Source organism: Mustelus asterias, chromosome 13, assembly GCF_964213995.1.
Source record: "Mustelus asterias chromosome 13, sMusAst1.hap1.1, whole genome shotgun sequence".
Classification (NCBI taxonomy): Eukaryota; Metazoa; Chordata; class Chondrichthyes; order Carcharhiniformes; family Triakidae; genus Mustelus; species Mustelus asterias.
In genome coordinates, this window is record NC_135813.1 from 105,640,873 (window position 1) to 105,664,681 (window position 23,809).

Sequence of the window (23,809 nt, forward strand, 5' to 3'; positions counted from 1 at the left end):
GTGATTTAAATTTCATGCCAAATAGGGAAGCTCCATAAGTGTGTGATATAAATTGTAGGCCAGCACTTCTCCACATTGAGAGAAAGAGGAAGGAAAACTCAGAAGTAGAGATGTTACAACAGTAGTGGGGTAGGGAGGCGTGTCTTTGTCTCTGCCTGCAGAGAACTATCAACCTCTAAATGTGTGACCTAACCAAATGGAAATGGTGCCTGGTATGCCTCTGGAAAGAGAAGTAAACAAGTAAATGGTTGAAGAGAAATGGTGTTTATTTAAAATACCTTCCTTTCCTGAAGTTAACGATCCATACTTGTATGAGGTTTCTCAGGTGGCAGCCTCCTGTTACCACATATAACCACCATTATTTCCTCAAATATGAGGATGCACACAGTGGCAAAATGTACGTGCACATGGAATATGTTTATCTACTTTGGTTTGTCACATTTCTGGTACTGTCTAATGCAAATTTCCATGTCACACTTGGATTTGCTCAAGTTTCACCTTCAGTAAACAATAGAAAATTGCAATTTAGTAGCTTCATGTGTAAATTGATTTATCAATGAAATGAACTCATCAGGAACTATGAAACATTTTTTGTGAAAAATTAAGAAACACCTAGTCTGTGGGGCCTATCCATTGAAAATAATGCTGGAGCAAATCAAAGTTCACAATGCTTTTCCTGGGCAAGTATTTAATCAACCGTTTTTATCTATCTGGCTTGACAACTATAGAATCAAATGTTTTCTCATTTTTGATAAACCTTCAAAAATAGCTCTAGCACAACATGATTGAAACTGGTGTATAGAATTCTTTGTCTGTGATTGCTTTTAGTGAAGTATTTTTTATTCAGAGATCTTGCCTTCACCCAAAAATCTTGTGCCCACGGTTGAATTTTCTTCTTGCAATGCCCGTACGTATGACCATATGCAGTATTGTTTGGCATCAACATGATTCTTCACTATGATTGACAAAATATGCCTCCTCTTGTAATAGGATTTCTGACAAATTTTAACTCCAAAATAAATTGGAACAGTAGTAGAATACCCTGGTTAGACCACATTTGGAGTACTGTGTTTAGTTCTGGACACCACATCTTAGGAATGATATAATGGCTTTGAAAGGAGTGCAGCATTAAGTGTACTACCTGAACTCTAAAGATTAAATTACGAGGAGTGATTACACAAAACTAAGTTTGTGGAAAAGGTGATTTGATCCAAGTTTTCAAGATTTCGATGGCAACTGACAGGGTAGATGGCGAGAGATTATTTCTGCTGGTGGGGAGTCAAAGATTAGGGGACATAGCCTTAATAACTAGGGCCAGGCTTTTCAGGAATGAAGTTAAAACTTCTAAATGCAAAGAGTGGTAAGAAGTTTGATATTCTCTTCCACAAATGGTAGGTGATGCTTGGTCAATTCATTTTAAAATGTAGCTTGATAGATTTTTGTTAATCATGGGTTAAGGGATATGGGACAAAGGCAGGTTATGTGGAGTTGGACCAAAGATCAGAGGTGATTCTTGTGGAATGGTGAAACGGGTTGGAAAGGCAAAATGGCTTACTTCTGTCAAGTGCCAAATTGAAGGAGTTCCGTTTCATTTTAATGAGCATATTTCACCTGCTGTAGAAACTTATCATTTTGAGTCTTGGTTCACAATTCCAAGTCTTTATGCACCCTACCCCTTTGAATCCTAATGGCTTACCTGGAAGAATCTAATCTAGGAGAAAATTCCACTAGCGAATCTTAATTTGCTAGCTGACAAAACATCATGATGCCAACTAACAACATTGCCTAATCTTGTGTTAAGCGTCTTTATTTCTGTATTGCTGCTGTTCTCAGGAAATGCTTCGATCTAATTATTTTTCATTTTTCTTATTTCATAGCAAGCTTTTTGGTGCCTAGTTCAGATTTGTGAGAAATATCTTCCAGGTTATTACAGTGCTGGATTGGTGAGTTTCTAAAACCTATTTATAAGAGCTTATAACTTTAGAAATCATAACAATTGGGACTGCTCCGACAGGATTATAAGAGTTTTGTGGATGCAGGGAGAATATATAGCAAAAGAAAATAATGGTGCGAATTCGGCAGTTTTATAGTTGGTACAGACTTATTTCTCTTTAACTGGCTACATTTGATTTGATTCTATTATTGTCACGTATTAGCATACAGTGAAAAGTATTGTTTCTTGCGTGGTATACAGACGCAGCATACCATTCATAGAGAAGCAAATGAGAGAGTGCAGAATGTAGTGTTTCAGTCATAGCTAGGGTGTAGAGAAAGATCAACTTATTGCAAGGTAAGTCAATTCAAAAGTCTGACAGCAGAAGGGAAGAAGCTGTCCTTGAGTCAGTTGGTTCGTGACCTCAGACTTTTGTATCTTTTTCCCGACGGAAGAAGGTGGAAGAGAGAATATCCAGGGTGTGTGGGGTCTTTAATTATGCTGGCTGTTTAGCCAAGGCAGCGGGAAGTGTAGATGGTCAGTGGATGGTTTGCGTGATCGATTGGGCTACATTTACGACCTTTTGTAGTTCCTTGCAGTCTTGGGCAGAGCAGGAGCCATACTAAGCTGTGACACAACCAGAAATAATACTTTCTCTATGGCGCATCTGTAAAAGTTGGTGAGAGTCGTAGCTGACATGCCAAATTTCCTTGCACGAGTACATGTGAGAAGAATGGTTGCAAGATGCTGCTTTCCCTCTGACCTTTCAGAATATTTACTATATGTAGAAAAAGATGTTGCCTTATGGATCAATGATACCAGTATTATAATATCTGTAGAGTCCAATAGCTTTTAAAAAGAAATTAGAACTTAACAGTTAACAGCTGAAAGAATGACAACACAAAATTTCACATTTAATACTTGTACTACAACAAGACTAAATACACCATTGACCAACACTATTTTGTAGGAAACTTAAACTTTGAACCACAAATCGGAACACTCCCCATTTCTTTTGGCATAATCAAAAACACATTTTGCAGATATACTTTGTCCTGTCCATTAAATAACCATTCAATTCTCCCAGAATCAATTTAATGTGTTTCTTGTCTCCAGAGGGTTTACCTTTGTTCCTTTCCTTTTCTCAGCTTGCAAGCTTATAATCTCCAAACTGTTTTTCACAGTGAGGATTTTTCCCCTAGTAAATCTTCCCCTGCTGCAAGCTAGGTTAATCTTCCACCCTAATTTTAACTCATGAAATCAGTCTTTTCAATCTAAGCGCCAGATCCCATAGCTATTCCTGCACGGTGAACCATGCTACCAATGCTCTCCCGCGCCTGGATCCTGGTAGATTGTTTGCCTATAAATTTTCAGGGATATTTTGGACCCCTTCCACCTCAAAGCCAATTTCCATGGCAGTGTGAATCACATGGGCCTTGTATCCAGATAGAAGTACTGATTGAGACCCCAACTCTCTTGGAGGTAAATGGACAGTTTAAAGCATGCTGATTATAACCACATGTGCTGAACATCTCTGCCTTTGGAGACTCTCAGTAGTTAGTACACAGGCTGCTGACATTGTCTCCAAGTCTAAGCATTTTGCATCATTTTCCCAGTAAACCGATTCGGGCCCACTTTAATCTCTAACAATCAAACCGCTTCAGTTTGCTGTTGGGCAGACTATGAACCGGTCGCATGACCACTCTCATTTTAAGTTAAAGACACAGTTTCAGGACCTCAACACGAATTTTAAGGCATTTAGTAATGAGTCATTATATGCTCAATAAGTTGCATGTGAAAGACTTTTATGCCAGTCACCACCTGGTTTTACTTCACAAATTTTAAAAAATGTGGGGTGGAAGTCTCCCAAAAAATTCTAAGTGTCGAATTCGCATGAAAACTGGAGTAATTCACTTTTTTTTCAGTTGGGAGTTCAGAGAAGGATCTCCCACACTCTGCACTGCAGAGGCCACCAGCATGAATAATTTCAGAGGTGGGGCCTATTCCTGCTGGAGAGGCTGAAATCAGTGCACCAAGTGGGCTACTGCGCATGCGCTGATCTGTCCGTGCCGAGATCAGTGCAGTAGCTCTGCACTGACAGCATCACTGATTTCTGGCCAGCTCAATCACTGGCCCCCTGACTTCAGTCCTAGACCCACTAATCTCATTTAAATTGTATGGAAATGATTATTTAAATCATAGTTCAGAAACGCTATCATGGCGGGAATGCATGCGCGAATTCCGCGCATTGCCTGGGACGGGAGAGTTGTCGCCGTGCTTGTTGAATGAATTCTCTTTTTCACATTAATGAAGCAGTCCAATTGTGCTTTGCATTTACGTTATAGATTTTTTTTGAAAGAAAAAGCACAACTATTACCCTCATTGCTTAAGTTTAGAATTTATGAAAATTATATGACTAAGTAAAAAAACTTGAAAAATGACTTTTGTCATGAAAGCTTTTTGAAAATTTGAGGTGTGATGTTTCAATTAGATAATGCAGTTGAACCCATTTCCGAATATTAACTTTCATATCTATGCATGTGCCTGCATTTTCAAGTTTTATTTTTGAGGCTGTTACTAAAATGTCTGTTCATATTGCATGTGGCATATAGCTTGGGCTCTCTCCATACCTGACCAAAGTACCAACTTGTTGTCAACCTTACTACAGAGGACAAAATTCAACCTTTAAACTTCCACTTGCACAAACACTTGGGCATTGTACATTTCTTTCTCTTCCACACAAGGTTTTACTGTTCAGTTTAGACATAATCTCTCAAGTCTACACACTAAACACAGTTGCCTTTATCTCCGCGTTTGGCAGCTGTTCAGTTTTACTGTTTTCTGTCGTGAGGGAGCTTAGCTTCCTTTCGCACTTGGACAGTGCCATTCTTGCCTCTGTTGCCAAAAATCTTTTTCAGCAAAACCTATATACAGTAGCGGCATTGTGTAGGAATCCTTCATGTGCATCTACTACACTGCCTGGATTGCAAGTAAAGCTCTATAACTGAAGTACCATATTTAGTTGGCTGGATACAAGAGTGGCTCAATCAGGTATTTGTAAATTCTACAGATATGTACAGTATTTTGCACTTACCAGCTGTAGAAAAGTGCCACATTGCTGTGGCTGCACTTCAACAAGATATAGTTTATTGGATTGTCTAACTGAGTCACACATTTACATGTTTATCAAGTATGCTGCCGACACTGCAGGAGAACAGTGTACACGACTTCATTGTTGTGTTTCTGTAACTAATAGTATGCGTCGCCAGTCAATACGATCATAGCCGGTTTCATCTTGGCCTCAACTCCACTTTCCTGTCCGTTCTCCATAACCTTTCAATCTAGTGAACTGCCTCCATTGCAATGACATCCATCTTCGAGTAAGGGGATTAAACCTCCAGGTCCAGTCTCACTAATGTCTTGTACAGTTGCAGCAACACTTCCCTACTTTTATACGATATTCCATCAGCAATAAATGGCAAAATTTAATTTGCCTTCCTTTATTACCTGCTGCACCTGCATACTAGCTTTCTGGAATTCACACACGAGTACCCTCCAAGGGATCAACATTCACTTTAGCTGTTCTCTTTCCTTTTTATATACCAACAGAAACTTTTGCTATCTTTTAAAAAATATTTTGTGCTAGTTTTCATTTGTAACCCTTTGAGCTTTAAAAGTTTCCCAATCTTACAGCCTGCCACTGGCCATTGCAATATGGTATGCCTTAGTTTTTCTTTGTCATCTTTAACTTCCTTGCTTAGCCATGGCTTTTTCTTCCCCCTCTTACACTCTGGAATATATTTCAGTTGGTAGGAACTGAGCATCTCCTTAAACATCTGTCAATGCTCATCAACTGACCTTTTAGTCTTCTTGTCCAGTCCACTAGGGCCAAATCTTTCCTCATGCTATGCAATTACCTTTGTTTAACCCCAGGACATTAATGTGGGACTCCAGTTTCTCACACTCGAACTGAATTTGAAATTCTCACATGCAATGATCACTCTTCCCTAGAGGGTCCTTAATTATGAGATCATTAATTAATCCCCCCTCATTACACAATACCAAATCCTGGATTGCCTGCTCCCTGGTTGGTTCCACAACACATTGCTCCAAGAAACAATCTCTTAAGTCATTCAATGAACTTTCCCTCGAGACTACCCTTGCTAATTTGCTTAATCCAGTCTATATACATATTAAAATCACCCATGATTATTGCCATACCTTTCTTACAAGCGTCCAGTATTTCCTGGTTTATACTGGGCCTCATTACTGAACTACTGTTTGGGCACCTATAGATTACTCTCAACAGGGACTTTTTTCCCCTTGCTATTTCTTAATTCTACCCAGACTGATTCTACATCTTGATCTTCAATGCCTATTTTATTTTTCACTACAGCACTGATCTCTTCCTTCACTAACAAAGCTACGTCACCTCCTTTTTTCCTTTCTGTCTGTCCTTCTGAAATACTGATATTCAATTCCCTTAGATATTCAATTCCAAACCTGTTTCCCTGAAACCACGTCTCAGCAATTGCCACCAAATCATACCCATTTGTCTCTATTTGTGCTGTTAACTCATTAATTTTATTCTGAATGTTTCGTACATTCAGATACAAAGTCTTTAAGTTTATTCTGTTATCAAATTTCCCTACTCTTGTACAATTCCTTGGTGTAATATGACATTTGCATGTTCTGTTCCCTCCTTTTATTTTCTGGTAACAATCAGCCTCATCGCTAATCTGCACTCTTACCTTCACCTTTAACTTTTATTTTCTAATTTTCCATGCAAATGAACCCTCTCCCTCACTGTTAAGGTTAGTGTGCGCTGGAGACTGTTAAATGTAAATACAATATTTTATAGCTTTTGACTAAAGAATGCGTGTGTTTAGAGTATGTACTAAATGTCAAAGTTTTAGAAAGGATGCTTAAATTATAATTGATTCCATTCAGCATCATTACTTGCATAAAATGTCACTAGATGTATATGCTTTTTCTACCCTGCTGCCCTGTGCTGGGCTTCACCTAGGTGGCTACTCATAATACATGAAATGAGTGAGTGTTCAGGTGATTTGACTATAAAGTAGGAATCATGCACCAGCCTGTTCACAATACATCCTTCAACTGAAATTCTTTCCTTTAATTTGTGATACTGAAGCCAATTTTAGTCCCTCTGCTTATTTAAGAATGGGCTCAGGATTGAGCCGAATGCCATCTGATATAAAAGGCTTAGTACTGCACTGGGTAGTGACTTTCCAATAAAAATTTCAATTGGTAACTTTAAAATATTGCTTTGTGTCCTAAATTCTGCTACTAAATACCATTCCAGTTTATTGTGAATCTAATAATGTTACATTAGAATATGCAGGTCAGGATAAAGTTCAGTAAGTAGTCTTACAACACCAGGTTAAAGTCCAACAGGTTTATTTGGTAGCATGAGCTTTCGGAGTGCTGCTCCTTCATCAGGTGAGTGCAGAATTTGTTTCACAAACAGGGCATATATAGACACAAACTCAATTACAAGATAATGGTTGGAATGCGAGTCTTAACAGGTAATCAAGTCTTTACAGGTGCAGACAATGCGAGTGGAGAGAGGGTTAAGCACAGGTTAAAGAGGTGTGAATTGTCTCAAGCCAGGACAGTTAGTCACTAGATGTATATGCTTTTGCATGCCCAGGCAAGTAGTGGGGATTACAGATAGTGTGACATGAACCCAAGTTCCCGGTTGAGGCTGTCTTCATGTGCGGAACTTGGCTATCAGTTGACCTGTACCTGTGACTCCTGTATTGCCAACACATACATTAATTCTATGCTGAATTTATCCTACATTCCAAGGATTGGTTTTGCATTTCTCAACTATTGCTCAAAACAGTAAAGCCCCATTAAATGTTATGTAGTTCAGTTGTTGTCTAAAATAGTTTCAAGCTGATCTTTTTCAGTAGAAAATGGCATGTTTTCATAACTCTGATTTGTTCCTCAGGAAGCAATCCAGCTGGATGGGGAGATCTTTTTCGCATTGTTGCGTAAGGTTTCACCAGTGGCGCATAAACACCTTAACAAGTACAAAATTGACCCCATCCTCTACATGACTGAATGGTTCATGTGTGCATTTTCAAGAACTTTACCATGGGTATCCGTGTTGAGAATTTGGGACATGTTCTTCTGTGAAGGTAAATTGTGTATTGTTGACTATTTCAGCACCGGTGTCAGCCATCATATATACAGCTGATGCTTAGATGCAAGCTGGCAGGAGATGACCAATGTTTTGCAAGTTTATTTAATGGGCTGACTGCTGGAAGTTCATATTAATAGCTTGGGTGACCTAATTTGTGAATTTTATCCTTCCTGATTAAGCATTTAACTTTTGTTCACCTTTTCCAACTGCGTATTTAAGATTGGGAACTCTAGGGAGTCATCAATACTTTTGCAGGTCCTATCTTGTGACATATGGTATTCAAAGTCATTGCGTGCTGCTAGTGTCCTAAATTTGTGTGTGCCCATGGAGTGTATTGCTTACCTTTTTGAGGTTAGTAGCACAAGTGAATTTGTGGAGTCTCAACCCAATTTGTAAAGAGCGTAGGCTCCCTTGGGAAAAGTTGCTTCTAACTGGCATTAAGTCTGCAGTCTCACTGGGTGACATGGGAAATATAAAATGTAATTATTGCAATCGGGGTGATCCTCTGAGGCTGGACCTAAGATGCATTGTAGGGAGTGTTTTATTCTGTAATTAACCATGTTGCAACTGGCTAAGAATGCTAGATGATGAGAAGGCATGAAATGTGAAGCACCTCATTTCACTGCACCACATTCCTGACTTTGAGAACAACCTTATCAAATAAACTAACATTTAGAAAAAATAGAAAAACTAGCTTTTTAAAAATTCATTTGTGGGATATGGGTATCATTGGCACGGTCAACATTTATTGCTTATCCGTGAATGCTGTTGATGGCGTAGGTGAGTGTGAAGTCACACAAAGGTAGCGTTTTTCTTGAGGTTAATTCCCAAAACTTGTAAATTGCAAATTAATTCAAAGAACTGGATAAACTTTTGGATAAATGGAAATCAATAAAACTCTGTTTTCCAACATGTTGCACTGTATGGCATATAAAGTTATTTGAAAATAAAACAAGAAATGACTAGTTTGAGATGATTTTGCTTAAAGTTTGAACTTGCTCTTTCTAAAATTTTGACAACTATTTGTGTCAGCATTCAGAACTTTTTCTTTTGTTCACTATTCTAAAAATACAATTTTTCTGCTGCTCTGCTTTTTATGTTCTAGTTTGAGCCTTTGGTCAGTCCTTGATTGAATGTTCATTAAGATTCTTTGCCATTGAGTGCTGACAGACTATTTTCATGTTTTTCTAACAAATTATTATTCAGTTAGTGTAAAAAAAGATTGTAAAATTTTCATTTTATTCCTGATGCTGTTAATGTGGCAAATGCTATTTGCTTTTCCATTTTTATTCTACCCAGGTGTAAAAGTGATATTTCGCGTTGGCCTCATTCTGCTGAAACATACACTTGGCTCTTCAGACAAATTGAAGAAATGTCAGGGCCAGTACGAGACCATGGAAAAACTGCGCAACATTGATCCCAGATATATGCAAGATGGCTTTCTTGTGCGAGAGGTAGGAATCCAGTCAAAATTGTTGGCTTTATACCTGAATGCAAGATGACAGAACAAGTAATATTGTGTTGTAAGTCATGCTGAACTGTCGTGAAATGGCTGTTCCGTGAAAATCTGTGTGCTCCCATCAGAAGGCAGGAGAGAAAGCTGCTGTATTCCAGTGTAAGGCAACTACCTGGGCATTGATATGGGAAGAAGGAAAGATTTTGATCAGCTGTGGTCACTCACATCAATGCAAATTGTTGCCATACAGCATATTAATTGTAGTGAGGCATCCTGAGGCCTTTCACAAGAGTGCTATTAAACAAAATTTGACACTAGACCACATAAGTAGATATTAGATCAGATGACCAAAAGCTTGATGGAAGAGGTAGGCTGAAGGAGTGTCTTAAAAGGAGGAAAGAGATTGGAGGTGGTGATTGTTAAACAGACAGCAGTGATTTAGATGAGCTCCCATTGGGGAAGCCACCCACGAAAGCATTGGAATAGTCATATCTAGGACATGGATGAAGGCTTCAGCAGCAGATATGCTGAGTGCCAGAGACAGTTGATATAGAGTTGGAAGTAGGCAGTCAAATGGAGAGGATATAGGGATCAGACGTTCCACTCATGATCAAATAAGATGTCACTGTTGTGGCAGTCTGAGCCTCAATGACCAGAGTGTGCGATGGAATTGGTGGCTAGAAAACAAAGTTGTGATGAGGACTGAATGCAATAGTTTCAGTCTTCCATATATTTAATTGGAGGAAAGTTTTTTGCTCAGCCAGTACCACCAGCTTGACCAATCAGAGGCTTTAAAATGGTCAAGGAGTAAAACTGGGTGTTGTCAGTGTATGTCATCAGTGAAATTCGATGCATGTGCAGCTCCTCAGAGGTGCATAGAAATTGGGGAAAATCAAAGATTAGGGACTCCAGACAACTGTAGAAACTGGAAGAGAAGTCAGTCATTATGGCACAGGCCAGTTAACCCACAGGGTTCAATGTCTTCCTTGAGCAATCCAGTCAGTTCCATTTCCCCCACTTAATCCCATAACTCTGCAACTTTTATTTCCCTCTAGTGCCTATCCAATTGCCTTTTGAAATCATTGAAGTAATTTCAGGAGATCCAGTTGCAACTGAATGACTAAGATTGAATATTATCTGGAAAATGTCAATTATTAGCTAGAATCTTAATATCTTTTAATATTCCATGAACAATATTTTTAAGGAAATGCCTGATTAATTGCAAAAATCAAAGTAAACAAATATCTGATGCTGTTGTGTGAAAAATACACATTTTAACTGAACTTTGCAGTTAGACAAGGCAAAGACTATTTGATAAGTGAATCTGGGTGGAGTGTGTGCATCTCCTGAGAAATTTAATTGAGTCTGTGTTTTCTGCAACATGTTGCTTCAGAACAATGTGGTTCCATTTGCACAAAATCACTGAACCATTTGAGGCCATAGTTATTCTCTAATCCATGTACTTAGTACATTGGCTTGGGAGGGCTGTCTTTTTTGTTTCATACCCAAGTCAAACCGGCAATGTAGGTGTAATGTCTTGATCTGAATTTTGTGATCGGTTTTGGACAATGCAGCATGACATTCATCCTGGAAAATAAAAGTGCATTTAGATGTTTTGAAATTTAGGTTTAGTGCTCTCTTATATGTCAGTATGATTAAATTGGTAGCATTCTTACCGTTGAGTCTCAAGGTTCTGTGTTCAAGTCCCATTCCAAGGGCTTGAGCACAAAAATCAAGGCTGACGCGCCAATGTGGGGTACTGAGGTCGGAAGTGCTATTTATGGATGAGTTGTTAAACCAAAACCATCTGCTCACTCAGATGGAAGTAAACATCACGGGCACTATTTTGAAAAAGAGCAGGGGAGTTATTCCCGGTGTCCTGGTCAATATTTAACCCTCAATAACTTCACAATTGATGTGAAATTTGGCTGCTGCGTTTCTTACAATGGAACAGCAACATCAAAAGTACTTCATTCACTGTAAATCACTTTGAGATGTCTGATTGTCATGAAAAGAACTATATAAATACAAATCTGTCTTTTTTGCTTTTCTTTGCACTTCTGAAGGGCCTTGGTGTTTGTTCTATGTTAAAGATGCTTTATAAGCGCAAGCTATTGGGCCAGTTTGTTTGGAGAGTTGATAGCCAAAGACGACTTGCAGTAGAACAATATTACAACATTTTTCTGCGTATTTCAGTGATTTGTAAATTTTCTTTGCGTAATAGCTGAAGAGGAAATTATTTTAACTGTTTGCTTTATCCTATAGAGGAAGTAGTTGCAGTTAGTATTTCTCAGCTGTCGATGAGTGCCACTATGGACCATTTCTGTGCTAAAATGTTGATTTTTTTTTTTTGCTTTGTGGTCAGTTCGTTTTTCGTCAATGTTTCAGCTCACCCACATATCTATTTTAGATTTAGCTGCCAGTAAACCACAGATGAACTAGTGGGAAATTAGTGAATGAACTTGTGACCATCAGAATTTGATTTGACCTAAATTTAGCATTTTAGCACATCCAACGGTAACTGCTGAACAACTTTCCATAAGTTAAGAATTTGTTTACGCAGATGTCAGGACTAAACCAGTTACAATTGTCAGCTCTCAATTTCACACATGGGTGGCACAGTGGTTAGCATTGTTGTCTCACATCATCAGGGACCTGGGTTTGATTCCAGCCTTGGGTGACTGTGTGGAGTTTGCATCTTCTCCCTGTGTTAGTGTGAGTTTCCTCTCACTGTCCAAAGGTGCGCGGGTTAGGTGGATTGACCATGCTAAATTGCCCCTTGATGTCCCAAGATGTGTAGAGATCGGAGTAAATGCGTGGGCCTACGGAGATATGGTGGAGGGGAGAGTCTGGTTAAGATGTTCTGTCAGAGAGTCAGTGCAGACCCAAACGGCTGAATGGCCCCTTTCTGCATTCTATAATTCCATACATCAGAAAGGTTGGGCGAAAGGTGGTGCACACAGCATGATTCAAAATAGTTCAATGAGATTATACTATAATTCATCCGGTAGACTTGTATAGTTAACGCATCAGGTTTAAATAATAAAAATTAGTACTTTGACTTAATCAGGATTGTCTGATTTTAAAAATGAATTGCTTAAATTGAATTTGAGAAACATTTGAGGATTCTGATGGAATCATCAACTATTCCAATGCTGTCTTGGTTTGGCTCCTATCTTGCATGTTCCATAAATTTGAACTCATCCAAAATTCTGCTGCTCCTATCCTAACTTGCACAAGTCCCATTTACTCAAACCCCATTTACCCATTATCCCTTCACTCACTGATCTACATTGGCTTTCAGTCTGACAGTACTTCCACCATACTGTCAGACTGTGCATTCCTGAGCTTAACCACTCATATTGAAGCCAAAACATTGTGTGATTTCAAGAAGAAATTAGATATAGCTCTTGGGGCTAAAGAGATCAAGGGGTATGGGACGGAGGGAGTGAAGGGATCAGAATATTGAATTTGATGATCAGCCATGATCATTATGAATGGCGGAGCAGGTTCGAAGGGCGACTGACCTATTCCTGCTTCTAGTTTTTATGTTTCTATGATACATTTTTCTCATATCTCTTTTGCCAGTTAATTTAAATTTGTGCCTCATCAATCTCAATCCTTTCACCAGTGGGAAAAGTTTTGCCCTTTCTACTCGGTCCAAATTTTGAATGGATCTATCAAAAAAATTTTTCAGCCTTCTTTTCACCAAGGAAACTAGTCCTAACTTATCCAATCTGTCTTCATAACTGAAGTTCCTCATCCCTGGAACCATTCTTGTTAATCTTTTCTACATTCTTCTTAAAGTGGGGCACCGAGAACTAGATGCCATACTCCAACTGAGGCTGAATTAGTGTCTTGTACAAGTTCAACATAACCTTGCTCTTGTACTCTCTACACCACATGCTTTAACCACATTCTCAGTCTGTCCTGTCACCTTCAATTAGTTATTTACACATACACTGTGGTCCCTCTGCTCCTGCACACCTTTTACAGTTGTACCGTTTATATTGTTTCTCCACGTTCCTCCTACCAAAATGAATCGCTTCACATTTGTCTGAATTGAATTTCATCTGCCAACTGTCTACCCGTTCCACAATTTTTGTCCTTTTGAAGTTCTACACTCTCCTCCGCACAGTTCTCAGTGCTTCCAAGTTTCATTTCATATCTGCAAATTTTGAAATTGTGCCCTGTACACCAAGGTGTAGGTCATTAATATTTGTCAGAAAAAACTGGTGACCTCTGAGAAACCCACTACAAACCTTCCTCTATCCTGAAAAACATCCGTTAACCAGAACACTCTAGTTTCCAGTCACTCAGCCAATTTTGTATCCATATTGCTACTGTCCCTTTTATTCCATGAGCTATAACTTGGCTCAAACGTCTACTGTGTGGCACTGTATCAAATGCCTTTTGAAAGTCCATGTACACTATGTTGGCAGCATTGCCCACATCAACCTTCAAATTAGTTAAACATGATTTTCACTTAAGAAATCTAAGATGACTTCCCTTAATCCACATTTGCCCATGTGACTATTCATTTTGTCATGAATTATTACTTCTAGATGTTTCACCATCACCGAAGTTAAACTAACTGGCCTGTAATTTATTTGCTTATCTTTACACCTTTTTTGGTTGAACAAGGGTGTAACGTTTGCAATTCTTCAATCCTCTGGCACCACCACTAATGGCCAAGTTCCGCGCACATGAGGACGGCCTCAACCGGGATCCTGGGTTCATGTCACACTATCTGTAACCCCCACGACTTGCCTGGACTTGCAAAATCTCTAACTGTCCTGTCTGGAGACAATGCACATCTCTTTAACCTGTGCTTAACGCTCTCTCCACTCACATTGTCTGTACCTTTAAGACTTGATTACCTGTAAAGACTCTCATTCCAACCATTATTTTGTAAATTGAGTTTGTGTCTTTATATGCCCTGTTTGTGAACAGAACTCCCACTCACCTGACTAAGGGGCAGCGCTCCGAAAGCTAGTGGCTTTTGCTACCAAATAAACCTGTTGGACTTTAACCTGGTGTTGTGAGACTTCTTACTGTGTTTACCCCAGTCCAACGCCGGCATCTCCACACGACCACCAATAAGTCTCAGGAAGACTTGAACTTTATGGCTAGTGTCTCTGCAATTTTCACTCTCTCACTTCCCTCCGTATCCTTGGGTGCATCTCATCCAGTCCTGGCGTCTGATCAACTTTAGTTACAGACAGCCATCCAATACCACCACCTTATTAATTCTAAACCCTTCTAACGCCTGAATTACCACCTCTTTGGGCAACATTATCCTCTTTGGTAAAGACAGATGCAAAATATTCACTTACCTTAGCTATGCCCTGACTCAATGCATGAATCCCTTTTGGTCCCTAATTGGCTCTACTCATCCTTTTACCATGCTTGTACAGTTGATATGCTTATAGGCATAGGATATATCCCTCGACTTGGAATTGCTTTCTATGTTAACTGCCAGTCTCTTTTCATATTCCCTCTTTTCTTGATTGCTTTTTCACTTCCCCTCTGAACCTTCTATATTCAGCCTAGTTCTCAATTGTATTTTCTACCTGACATCTGTCATAAGCATCCTTTTTCTCAATTTCTATCTCTTTTGTCATCCAGTGAGCTCTGGATTTGTTTGCCCTTCCCCAAGTATGACCAAACTAACTTTGTTTTGAAGATAGTCCATTGTTTAGCTACTGTTTTTCCCGCCAACCTTTGACTCCAATATATTCAGCCCATACTTATTCTTGCCCCATTGAAGTTGGCTTTCCTGTAGTTAATTCTTTTCTGGATTGTTCTTTGTCCTTTTCCATAGCTAGCCAAAACTTATGATACAAGGCCACTGTCCCCTAAATGTTTTCTGTTGGCATTTGGCCCACCTCATTCCCACGAACTAGGTCTAGCACTAGAAAGTGCCTCCTTTCTTGTTGGACCAGAAACCTACTGCTGTAGAAAATTCTCCTGAACGCACTCTTGGAACTCTTGCCCCTTTCTTCCCTTTATAACACTCCTATTTCAGTCTGTATTTGGATAATTAAAGTCCCCCCATTGTAACTACTCTATCATTTTTGCACCTCTGATTTCCTTGCAAGTTTGTTTCTCTACATCCTTCCCACTAGTTGGTGGCCTATCAACTACATCAAGCAATGTAATTGCACCTTTTTTATTCCTTAGCTCTAGCCAAACAGATTCTTTGACTCCTCTGGGGCATCTTCTTTCTTCAGCACTATAATGCTTTCCGTAATCAACCCCGCCACCCATTCCCCTTTTTCTTCCTTTCCTATCTTTCCTGAGCAGTTTGTAGCGAAGAATATTCGGCAACCAGTCCTGCCCTACTTTTAACCTGGTCTTTAAAATAACTACAGTGTCATGTTTCCACATGGCATCTGCACCCATAACTCACCAATCTTATTTGTCATACTCCGTGCATTCATATACATACACACTAACCTGGATTTTCTCCTTGCTCTGAGCCCACCTATTAACTTGCTCTTTCCTGTTCGAGTGGTGTTTGTCTCTCTCAGTATTATGTGCATTTTGATATTCCCCTCTCCATGTTATCTTCTGGTTCCCAACCTCTGCCAAATTAATTTCAACCCTCCCTAAGAGTGCTGAGCAAAATGCCCTGCAAGGAACTCAGTCCCGACTCTATTTAAGTGCAACCCATTTGGCCTGTACAGGTCCCAACTCTCCGAATGCCTCCAGTTCTGGAGATTTTGTTTTACTCCACCATTAGTGGTCATTCCTTCATCTGCCTAAGTTCTAAGCTCTGAATTTTCCTCTCCAAATCTCTATTTTAAGAACCACCTTATTTTACCTATCTTAATATCTCTCCTTTTGTAACTTGGTGTCACATTTTGTTTGATAAGTGTCTGTGAACAAAGAAAATTACAGCACAGGAACAGGCCCTTCGGCCCTCCACGTCTGCACCGACCATGCTGCCCGACTTAACTAAAACCCCCTACCCTTCTGGGGACCATATCCCTCTATTCCCATCCTATTCATGTACTTGTCAAGACACCTCTTAAAAGTCACTGCCATATCCGCTTCCACTATCTCCCCCGGCAACGAGTTCCAGGCACCCACTACTTTCTGTGTAAAAAATCTGCCTCGTACATCTCCTTTTAAACCTTGCCCCTTGCACCTTAAACCTATGCCCCCTAGTAATTGACTCTTCCACCCTGGGAAAAAGCTTCTGACTATCCACTCTGTCCATGCCTCTCATAATCTTGTTGACTTCTATCAGGTCTCCCCTCAACCTCCGTCATTCCAGTGAGAACAAACCAAGTTTCTCCAACCTCTCCTCGTAGCTAATGGCCTCCATACCAGGCAACATCCAGGTAAATCTTTTCTGTACCCTCTCCAAAGCCTCCACATCCTTCTGGTAGTGTGGCGACCAGAATTGAGCACTATATTCCAAGTGCGACCTAACTAAGGTTCTATAAAGTTGCAACATGACTTGCCAATTTTTAAACTCAATGCCCCGGCCAATGAAGGCAAGCATGCCGTATGCCGCCTTGACTACCTTCTCCACCTGCATTGACACTTTGTGACCTGTGTACCTGTACACCCAGATCCCTTTGCCTATCAATACTCTTAAGGGTTCTGCCATTTACTGTATATTTCCTATCTGTAATAGACCTTCCAAAATGCATTATCTCACATTTGGCCGGATTAAACTCCATCTGCCATCTCTCCGCCCAAGTCTCCAGCTGATCTATATCGTGCTGTATCCTCTGATGGTCCTCATCGCTATCCGCAAATCCACCAACCTTTGTGTCGTCAGCAAACTTACTAATCAAACCAGTTCCATTTTCCTCCAAATCATTTAATATATATATATATTACAAATAGCAAAGGTCCCAGCACTGATCCCTGAGGAACACCACCTGTCACAAGTGGTGTTCCACTGTATGAAGTGCCTTGGCATATCATATTACATTAAATGCACTATATAAATGCAAGTTGTTGTTTGGCAATGGTGCATGTTTTCACCCCTTAGTACAATGATACCAATGCTTAAAAGCTTCTGTGACATTCAGTCCTCAAACGGTCAACTCTTCTTGCCACAATATCCTTCATGGGCTTGTATATTAACATATGTACATTAACTTGGTTGTTTGAATAGTAGGATGTTGTTATGGTAGTTGATGTATATTGGTTATTACTGAAATACACCCAAAAATCATATAGCCCATGAGTTTAATGTGAAGTGTCTCCTAGCCGTTATTACTGAATGTGTTCTAAAGCAATGATGTATCACTGAATTTGTACAGATATCCATGTCAGAGAGTGACGTTTTCATATTTTTATAGGTTAAAATGATGACTGTTCAGACTTATTGAAGTCTAGCAAGAATACTTTAAATATTTTCCTTCATAGATTGGATTAATTCCTAAGCATTTAGATTTTTTTAAAATGGCTTGCGTGATAAAAAAAAAAGGAAGCACTAACTATGATTATACTGAGGTCATTTATTGTTCTTGTTCAGGAATGTGCGCTCAACATGTAAATCAAGTTGGCGTACAGCATTCCATTAGCTATGGACACACCCAATACTGACAAGGGTGAAACCAGGGTTAAGAAGCTCAAGACAGTCATAGGTAAACATGTATGTCCATATCCACATGAGGAAGAAGTCAAGTTATCAAACCATAAGCATGGATAATGTCAAGCCACGTCCTCAAAATAAGGGATTAAGGCAATGACAGATTTGCAAGATATCTTTTTTAAAAAAACACATTGAAAAGCAAAGCTCTGTGATGGCTGGAAAACTGAAATGAAACAAAACATCTGGAAACTCAGATGATCAGTGGTGGAATCAACATTTCTACATTTGTCTTTTACGGAACTGAAACATGAGAGGTGAACAACTCATGAGTAAAAAGAGGGCAGTGCAAGGAGACAAAGACCAACCTTTATTAAGATTGTAAGATGTAACATAAGTGTTAGAAAGAAGGGCAAGGTTGTTGATATGTATTGTCTGTTGAAATACACAAATCATCATTTTTATATATCAAGGCGTTTGATAAGGTCCCCCATGGTCGGCTCATGAAGAAAGTAAGCAGGTGTGGGATAGAGGGAAATTTGGCCGGTTGGATAAGTAACTGGCTATCTCATAGAAGGTGGTGGTGGATGGAAAATTTTCAGACTGGAGACCAGTTACCAGCGGTGTACCACAGGGATCAGTGCTGGGTCCTCTGCTATTTGTGATTTTTATCAATGACTTGGAGGAGGGGGCTGAAGGGTAGGTCTGTAAATTTGCTGATGACACCAAGATTGATGGAGTAGTGGATGAGGTGGAGGGCTGTTGTAGGCTGCAAAGAGACATAGATAGGATGCAGAGCTGGGCCGAAAAATGGCAGATGGAGTTTAACCCTGATAAGTGGGAGGTGATTCATTTTGGTAGGACAAATTTGAATGCGGATTACAGGGTCAATGGCAGGGTTCTGAGGAATGTGGAGGAACAGAGATCTTGGCGTTCATATCCACAGATCTCTGAAGGTTGCCACTCAAGTGGATAGAGCCGTGAAGAAGGCCTATAGTGTGTTAGCGTTTATTAATGGGGTTTGAGTTTAAGAGCCGTTGGGTTATGCTGCAACTGTACAGGACCTTGGTGAGACCACATTTGGAATATTGTGGGCAGTTCTGGTCACCTCACCTATAAAAAGGATGTGGAAGCATTGGAGAGAGTGCAGAGGAGATTTACCAGGATGCTGCCTAGTTTGGAGGGTAGGTCTTATGAGAAAAGGTTGAGGGAGCTAGGGCTTTTCTCTTTAGAGCGGAGGAGGATGAGAGGTGACTTAATAGAGGTTTATAAGATGATGAGGGGGATAGATAGAGTGGACATTCAGAGACTATTTCCTCGGGTGGATGTAGCTGTTACTCGGGGGCATAACTATAAGGTTCATGGTGGGAGATATAGGAGGGATGTCCAAGGTAGGTTCTTTACTCAGAGAGTGGTTGGGGTGTGGAATGGACTGCCTGCTGTGATAGTGGAGTTGGACACTTTAGGAACTTTCAAGCGGTTATTGGATAGGCACATGGAGCACACCAGAATGATAGGGAGTGGGATAGCTTGATCTTGGTTTCGGACAAAGCTCAGCACAACATCGAGAGCAGAAGAGCCTGTACTGTGCTGTACTGTTCTATGTTCTATCATGGCCCCATGGGTTTAATACAAAGAAATGAAAGAAACCAAAGGATTTGAGTAGGTAGGCAGTGGAAGGCATAGAAAATGAGACAAAAATGCGAGAACTGGGGGGGAAATCATAGAAAACCTGGAGATCAAATTTGAAACTAAAACAAAATAGCTGGCAAAGTGCCAATTCCAACAAAGAGAATGAACAGGTCAGTAAAGAAGTGCACAGCTACAGTCTCTTTCCCCCTTAATCACAATAGCAACGTAACTTTATTTTGTCATTTTGATCTAGACTGGATGTTTAGAAGCCATTTGATCAGATATATCTTAAGAATAAATAGTGGTCAATAAATCTGTTGTCCAGTTTACCACAGCTAATGGGTGAAGTTAACTATAATTATCATAAAACACATCCAGTCCAAATTGCTATGCAGCAAACTGCAGGTAGCTAAGTTCACACTCTCCCATTCGTCTTGCATCAGTATTCCCACAACGTGATTTCCCTGCTGGGTTCTATGGAATGCGCCCCCTGGACTTGGCCATGATTCTGTCAGGGTACCAATTTGCCCTCAAAGCAGGAACTTGCAGTGCATATCAGGGCAGCTTGCACCGATGGTCCTGATGGAACATGTCGGTACATAAACTTTGGCTTTATGCCCTGGATTTACCTTAGTTTTTAGACTGATTTATTTAAGGATGGTGCTAGCAGGTGTGAAGCCCACTCAGGAGTGCAGCCTTTTGATATCAAAACACTCCTGTGGCCCTGGCACAGGTTGAGCAGAACTGTTTTGGGGAGGAGGGAGTTGGAGCTACAATTACAAATAGATTAAAGATAAGATTAGTAACTCTTCGATGTTGTTGAGCTGAATGCAGAGCTCAAGGAGTGTCTTCAGTCTGGGACATCAAAGGAGGTATGGCTTCACTGGAATTCCACCCTCCCACTTGCCGCTGGGAGAACCAGTTCCTGCTGCAGCCCAGGAAAAAGGCCACAAAGTATTTTTAAATGTCGTCAGTGTCATAAGCCTCAGCTTCACTTCTGATGGCACAATCCGGGCTAATATTCCAGTAAATGCTGGTGCCATATGACATTCTGGATCATTCATATTGGTCAAGGTCATTATAAAAATATTTTTAAAACCTAGAACTCCAGTACCTGTGCAGCATATTCCTTTTGATCATAAAGGACTGAACAAGATACTGGATCTAGGTTGGAGGAAATTGCCTCCAGCCAAATGCATCCAGACAAAACCAGATAAATCCAAGAATGCCTCTTGACAAATAACACCAGACAATTGTTCAACATTGTGCGCGACTGCAAGGAGCAGAATTTCTAGCCGTAAATCACTTCTCGGCCTTTCGGCTAAGATCAAGCATCGGATCAAGCCCGAGATGCGGTGCAGTACCTTATTGTGTCAGCTTGGATCTTGTTTGCCTCAATTGGATTTTGAATTCGGTTTATTGAAACAAGCAAGGAATGGATTTGGGTTTTCCCGGTTCATTCTGAGCATTGGTTTTGTAACTTTGAGTGGAGTAAAACATTTTTTTTAAAAAAAACATTTGACTGAGTAGAGCTTCCTCAAGCCTGTGTTTGAATCGATGGGGAAGCTCAAACTCCTCCACTACCATAATGCTGCATAAACGTAGCAGATGCACCCAATCTGAGAAGTTAAGTGCTGACTATTAGTTCTGCCACGTTTTCTTTCTGGTAGCAGTAAGGTGTATCCTTTGGGTACAATCTAAAAGTAGTCACTTAAGCATCTGACAGTCAAAACCAACTTCTCCAGCCATCCTAGTCTCCCAGAGACAGAACTATTTGCCGAGGAGACAGTTCCCACAACCCACACTGCTAACAAAGACGTGTTGCTTTCGTGATGTATTGCAACACTTCATTCTTCTCCCTCAAAATCCCTATTACTCAGGGCCAGTCACCAAGCATCGTTTAATGTCTGTAATTATGTAACTACGTTTCACTCAAACAATAATTATCTGAGAGTTGGTACAAAGCCATATTTGATGAGGAGGAAACTTCCCACAGGTTGGAGTCATACCTAGCATCAAGGAAAATGGTTATGTTTAAATCATATCAGCCCAGGACCTTACTGCAGGAATTCCTCAGGGTTGTGTCCTACACCCAACCATCTTCAGCTACTTCAATGATCTTTCCTCCCATATAAGGTCATAAAAGATGATGTTTGTTGATAATTGTCGAGTGCTTAGTTACATTCACAGCTCCTTAAATAACGAAGCAATCTGTGCCCACATGCAACAAGACCTGGACAGCATTCAGGCTAGGTTGAGAAGTGGCAATTAACATTTGTGCCACACATGTCAGGCAATGAGAGAATCTAACTAGCTCCACTTGACATTCAAACAGCATTACCACCACTAAATCTCCCACCGTCAACAAACTGGGGTAGGGGGTTGGTCACCATTGACCAGAAATATAAATGGACCAGCCGCTTAAATACCATTGCTATAACAGCAGGTAAGAGACTGGGAATTCTGTAGTGGGTAACTCACCTGCTGGTTTTTCCACCATCAAGAAGGTACAAGTCAACAGTATGATGGAATACTTCCCACCTACTTAGATAAGTATAACTCTAATGACACTCAGAAAAACTCAACATCATACAGGATAAATCAGCCCTCTTAATTGACACACATTAAACATTTCCATACACTGCAATTTGTCAAATCTTCAACATTTCCATACAAAAGCAATTTGTCAAATCTTCAACAGCATTTTCCAAAACTTCACCGAGAAGCGATAGGGTAGCAGGCATTTGAGAATGCCACCTGAAAGTTCCACTCTAAGTCAAACAGCATTCTAACTTGGAAATATTATCACCATTTCTTCACTTCACTGGATCAAAATGATGGAACGCCCTACCTAAAACATTCTTGGTGTTCGTATGGGCTACAATGGTTGAAGAAGATGACTCATCACCACATTATTGGGGGAAGTTGGGGATGGGCAATAAATGCTGCCCTTGTCCAAGAGACCCACATCCCATGAACAAATATTTTTTGAAAAAGCATCTTAATAACATGTAAACTTCCTCAAAATAGAGGCAAGGTTCATATCTGTGACTATAAAAGTTTCCTGGTTGTGCCATCAGTGAAGCAGCCAGGGCCTGCATGTTTTCACTGGAAGGAATGATTTCATCAGGGCAGAAAGTGTTCAGTGGGTTTTAAATGGGTGGCAAAGTGTCATGTTCCACCTCGCAGGGATAGGATTGGAAATTTGAGCCAACAGTTTAAGAAAATCTGTGGATAAGGAAAGAGTTCTGCTCCAAGCTTATCAAGGTGCTCATAAGCATTAGTTTGAGTTATCTTGATGTCGTTATTAGATAGAGATATTTCTATTCCGATCAGTAATCAAAAGTTATTCTGACAGCATTCCTTCAAGGTGTCCAGATGATATTTGATGAGCACTTGTTTTTGGATTTCCAAAAGGCATTTGATAAGGTGCCTCACAAAAGGTTGCTGAAGAAGATTGGGTCACACGGAGTTGGGGGTAAGGTGTTAGCGTGGATTGGGGATTGGCTATCCGACAGGAAGCAGAGAGTCGGAATAAATGGGTGCTTTTCTGGTTGGCAGATGGTAACTAGTGGCGTGCCGCAGGGATCGGTACTGGGGCCTCAACTATTTACCATTTATATAGACGATCTGGAGGAGGGGACTGAGTGTAGGGTAACAAAGTTTGCAGATGACACAAAGATAAGTGGAAAAGTGAATCGTGTGGAGGGCGTAGAAGGTCTGCAGAGAGATTTGGACAGGCTGAGTGAGTGGGCGAGGATCTGGCAGATGGAGTATAACGTTGACAAATGCGAGGTTATTCACTTTGGAAGAAATAATAGCAAATTGGATTATTATCTAAATGGAAAGAAATTACAACATGCTGCTGTGCAGAGGGACCTGGGGGTCCTTGTGCATGAGACGCAAAAACCCAGTCTGCAGGTGCAACAGGTGATTAAGAAGGCAAATGGGATGTTGGCCTATATCGCAAGGGGGATAGAATATAAAAGCAGAGATGTCTTGCTGCATCTGTACAGGGCATTGGTGAGGCCGCAGCTGGAATACTGTGTGCAGTATTGG

General features: G+C 40.3%; 1 protein-coding gene across 1 annotated transcript in view; it reads left to right on the forward strand.

Annotated features, from left to right (window-relative positions):
• Positions 1 to 23,809, forward strand: part of LOC144502979 (TBC1 domain family member 10A-like) — a 73,896-nt gene that overhangs the window by 43,235 nt on the left and 6,852 nt on the right. The window contains exons 6-8 of the mRNA XM_078227431.1: positions 1,878 to 1,943; positions 7,911 to 8,100; positions 9,405 to 9,559. Of these exons, the coding sequence (XP_078083557.1) occupies positions 1,878 to 1,943; positions 7,911 to 8,100; positions 9,405 to 9,559 (411 nt within the window). The remainder of the gene's footprint in view (positions 1 to 1,877; positions 1,944 to 7,910; positions 8,101 to 9,404; positions 9,560 to 23,809) is intronic.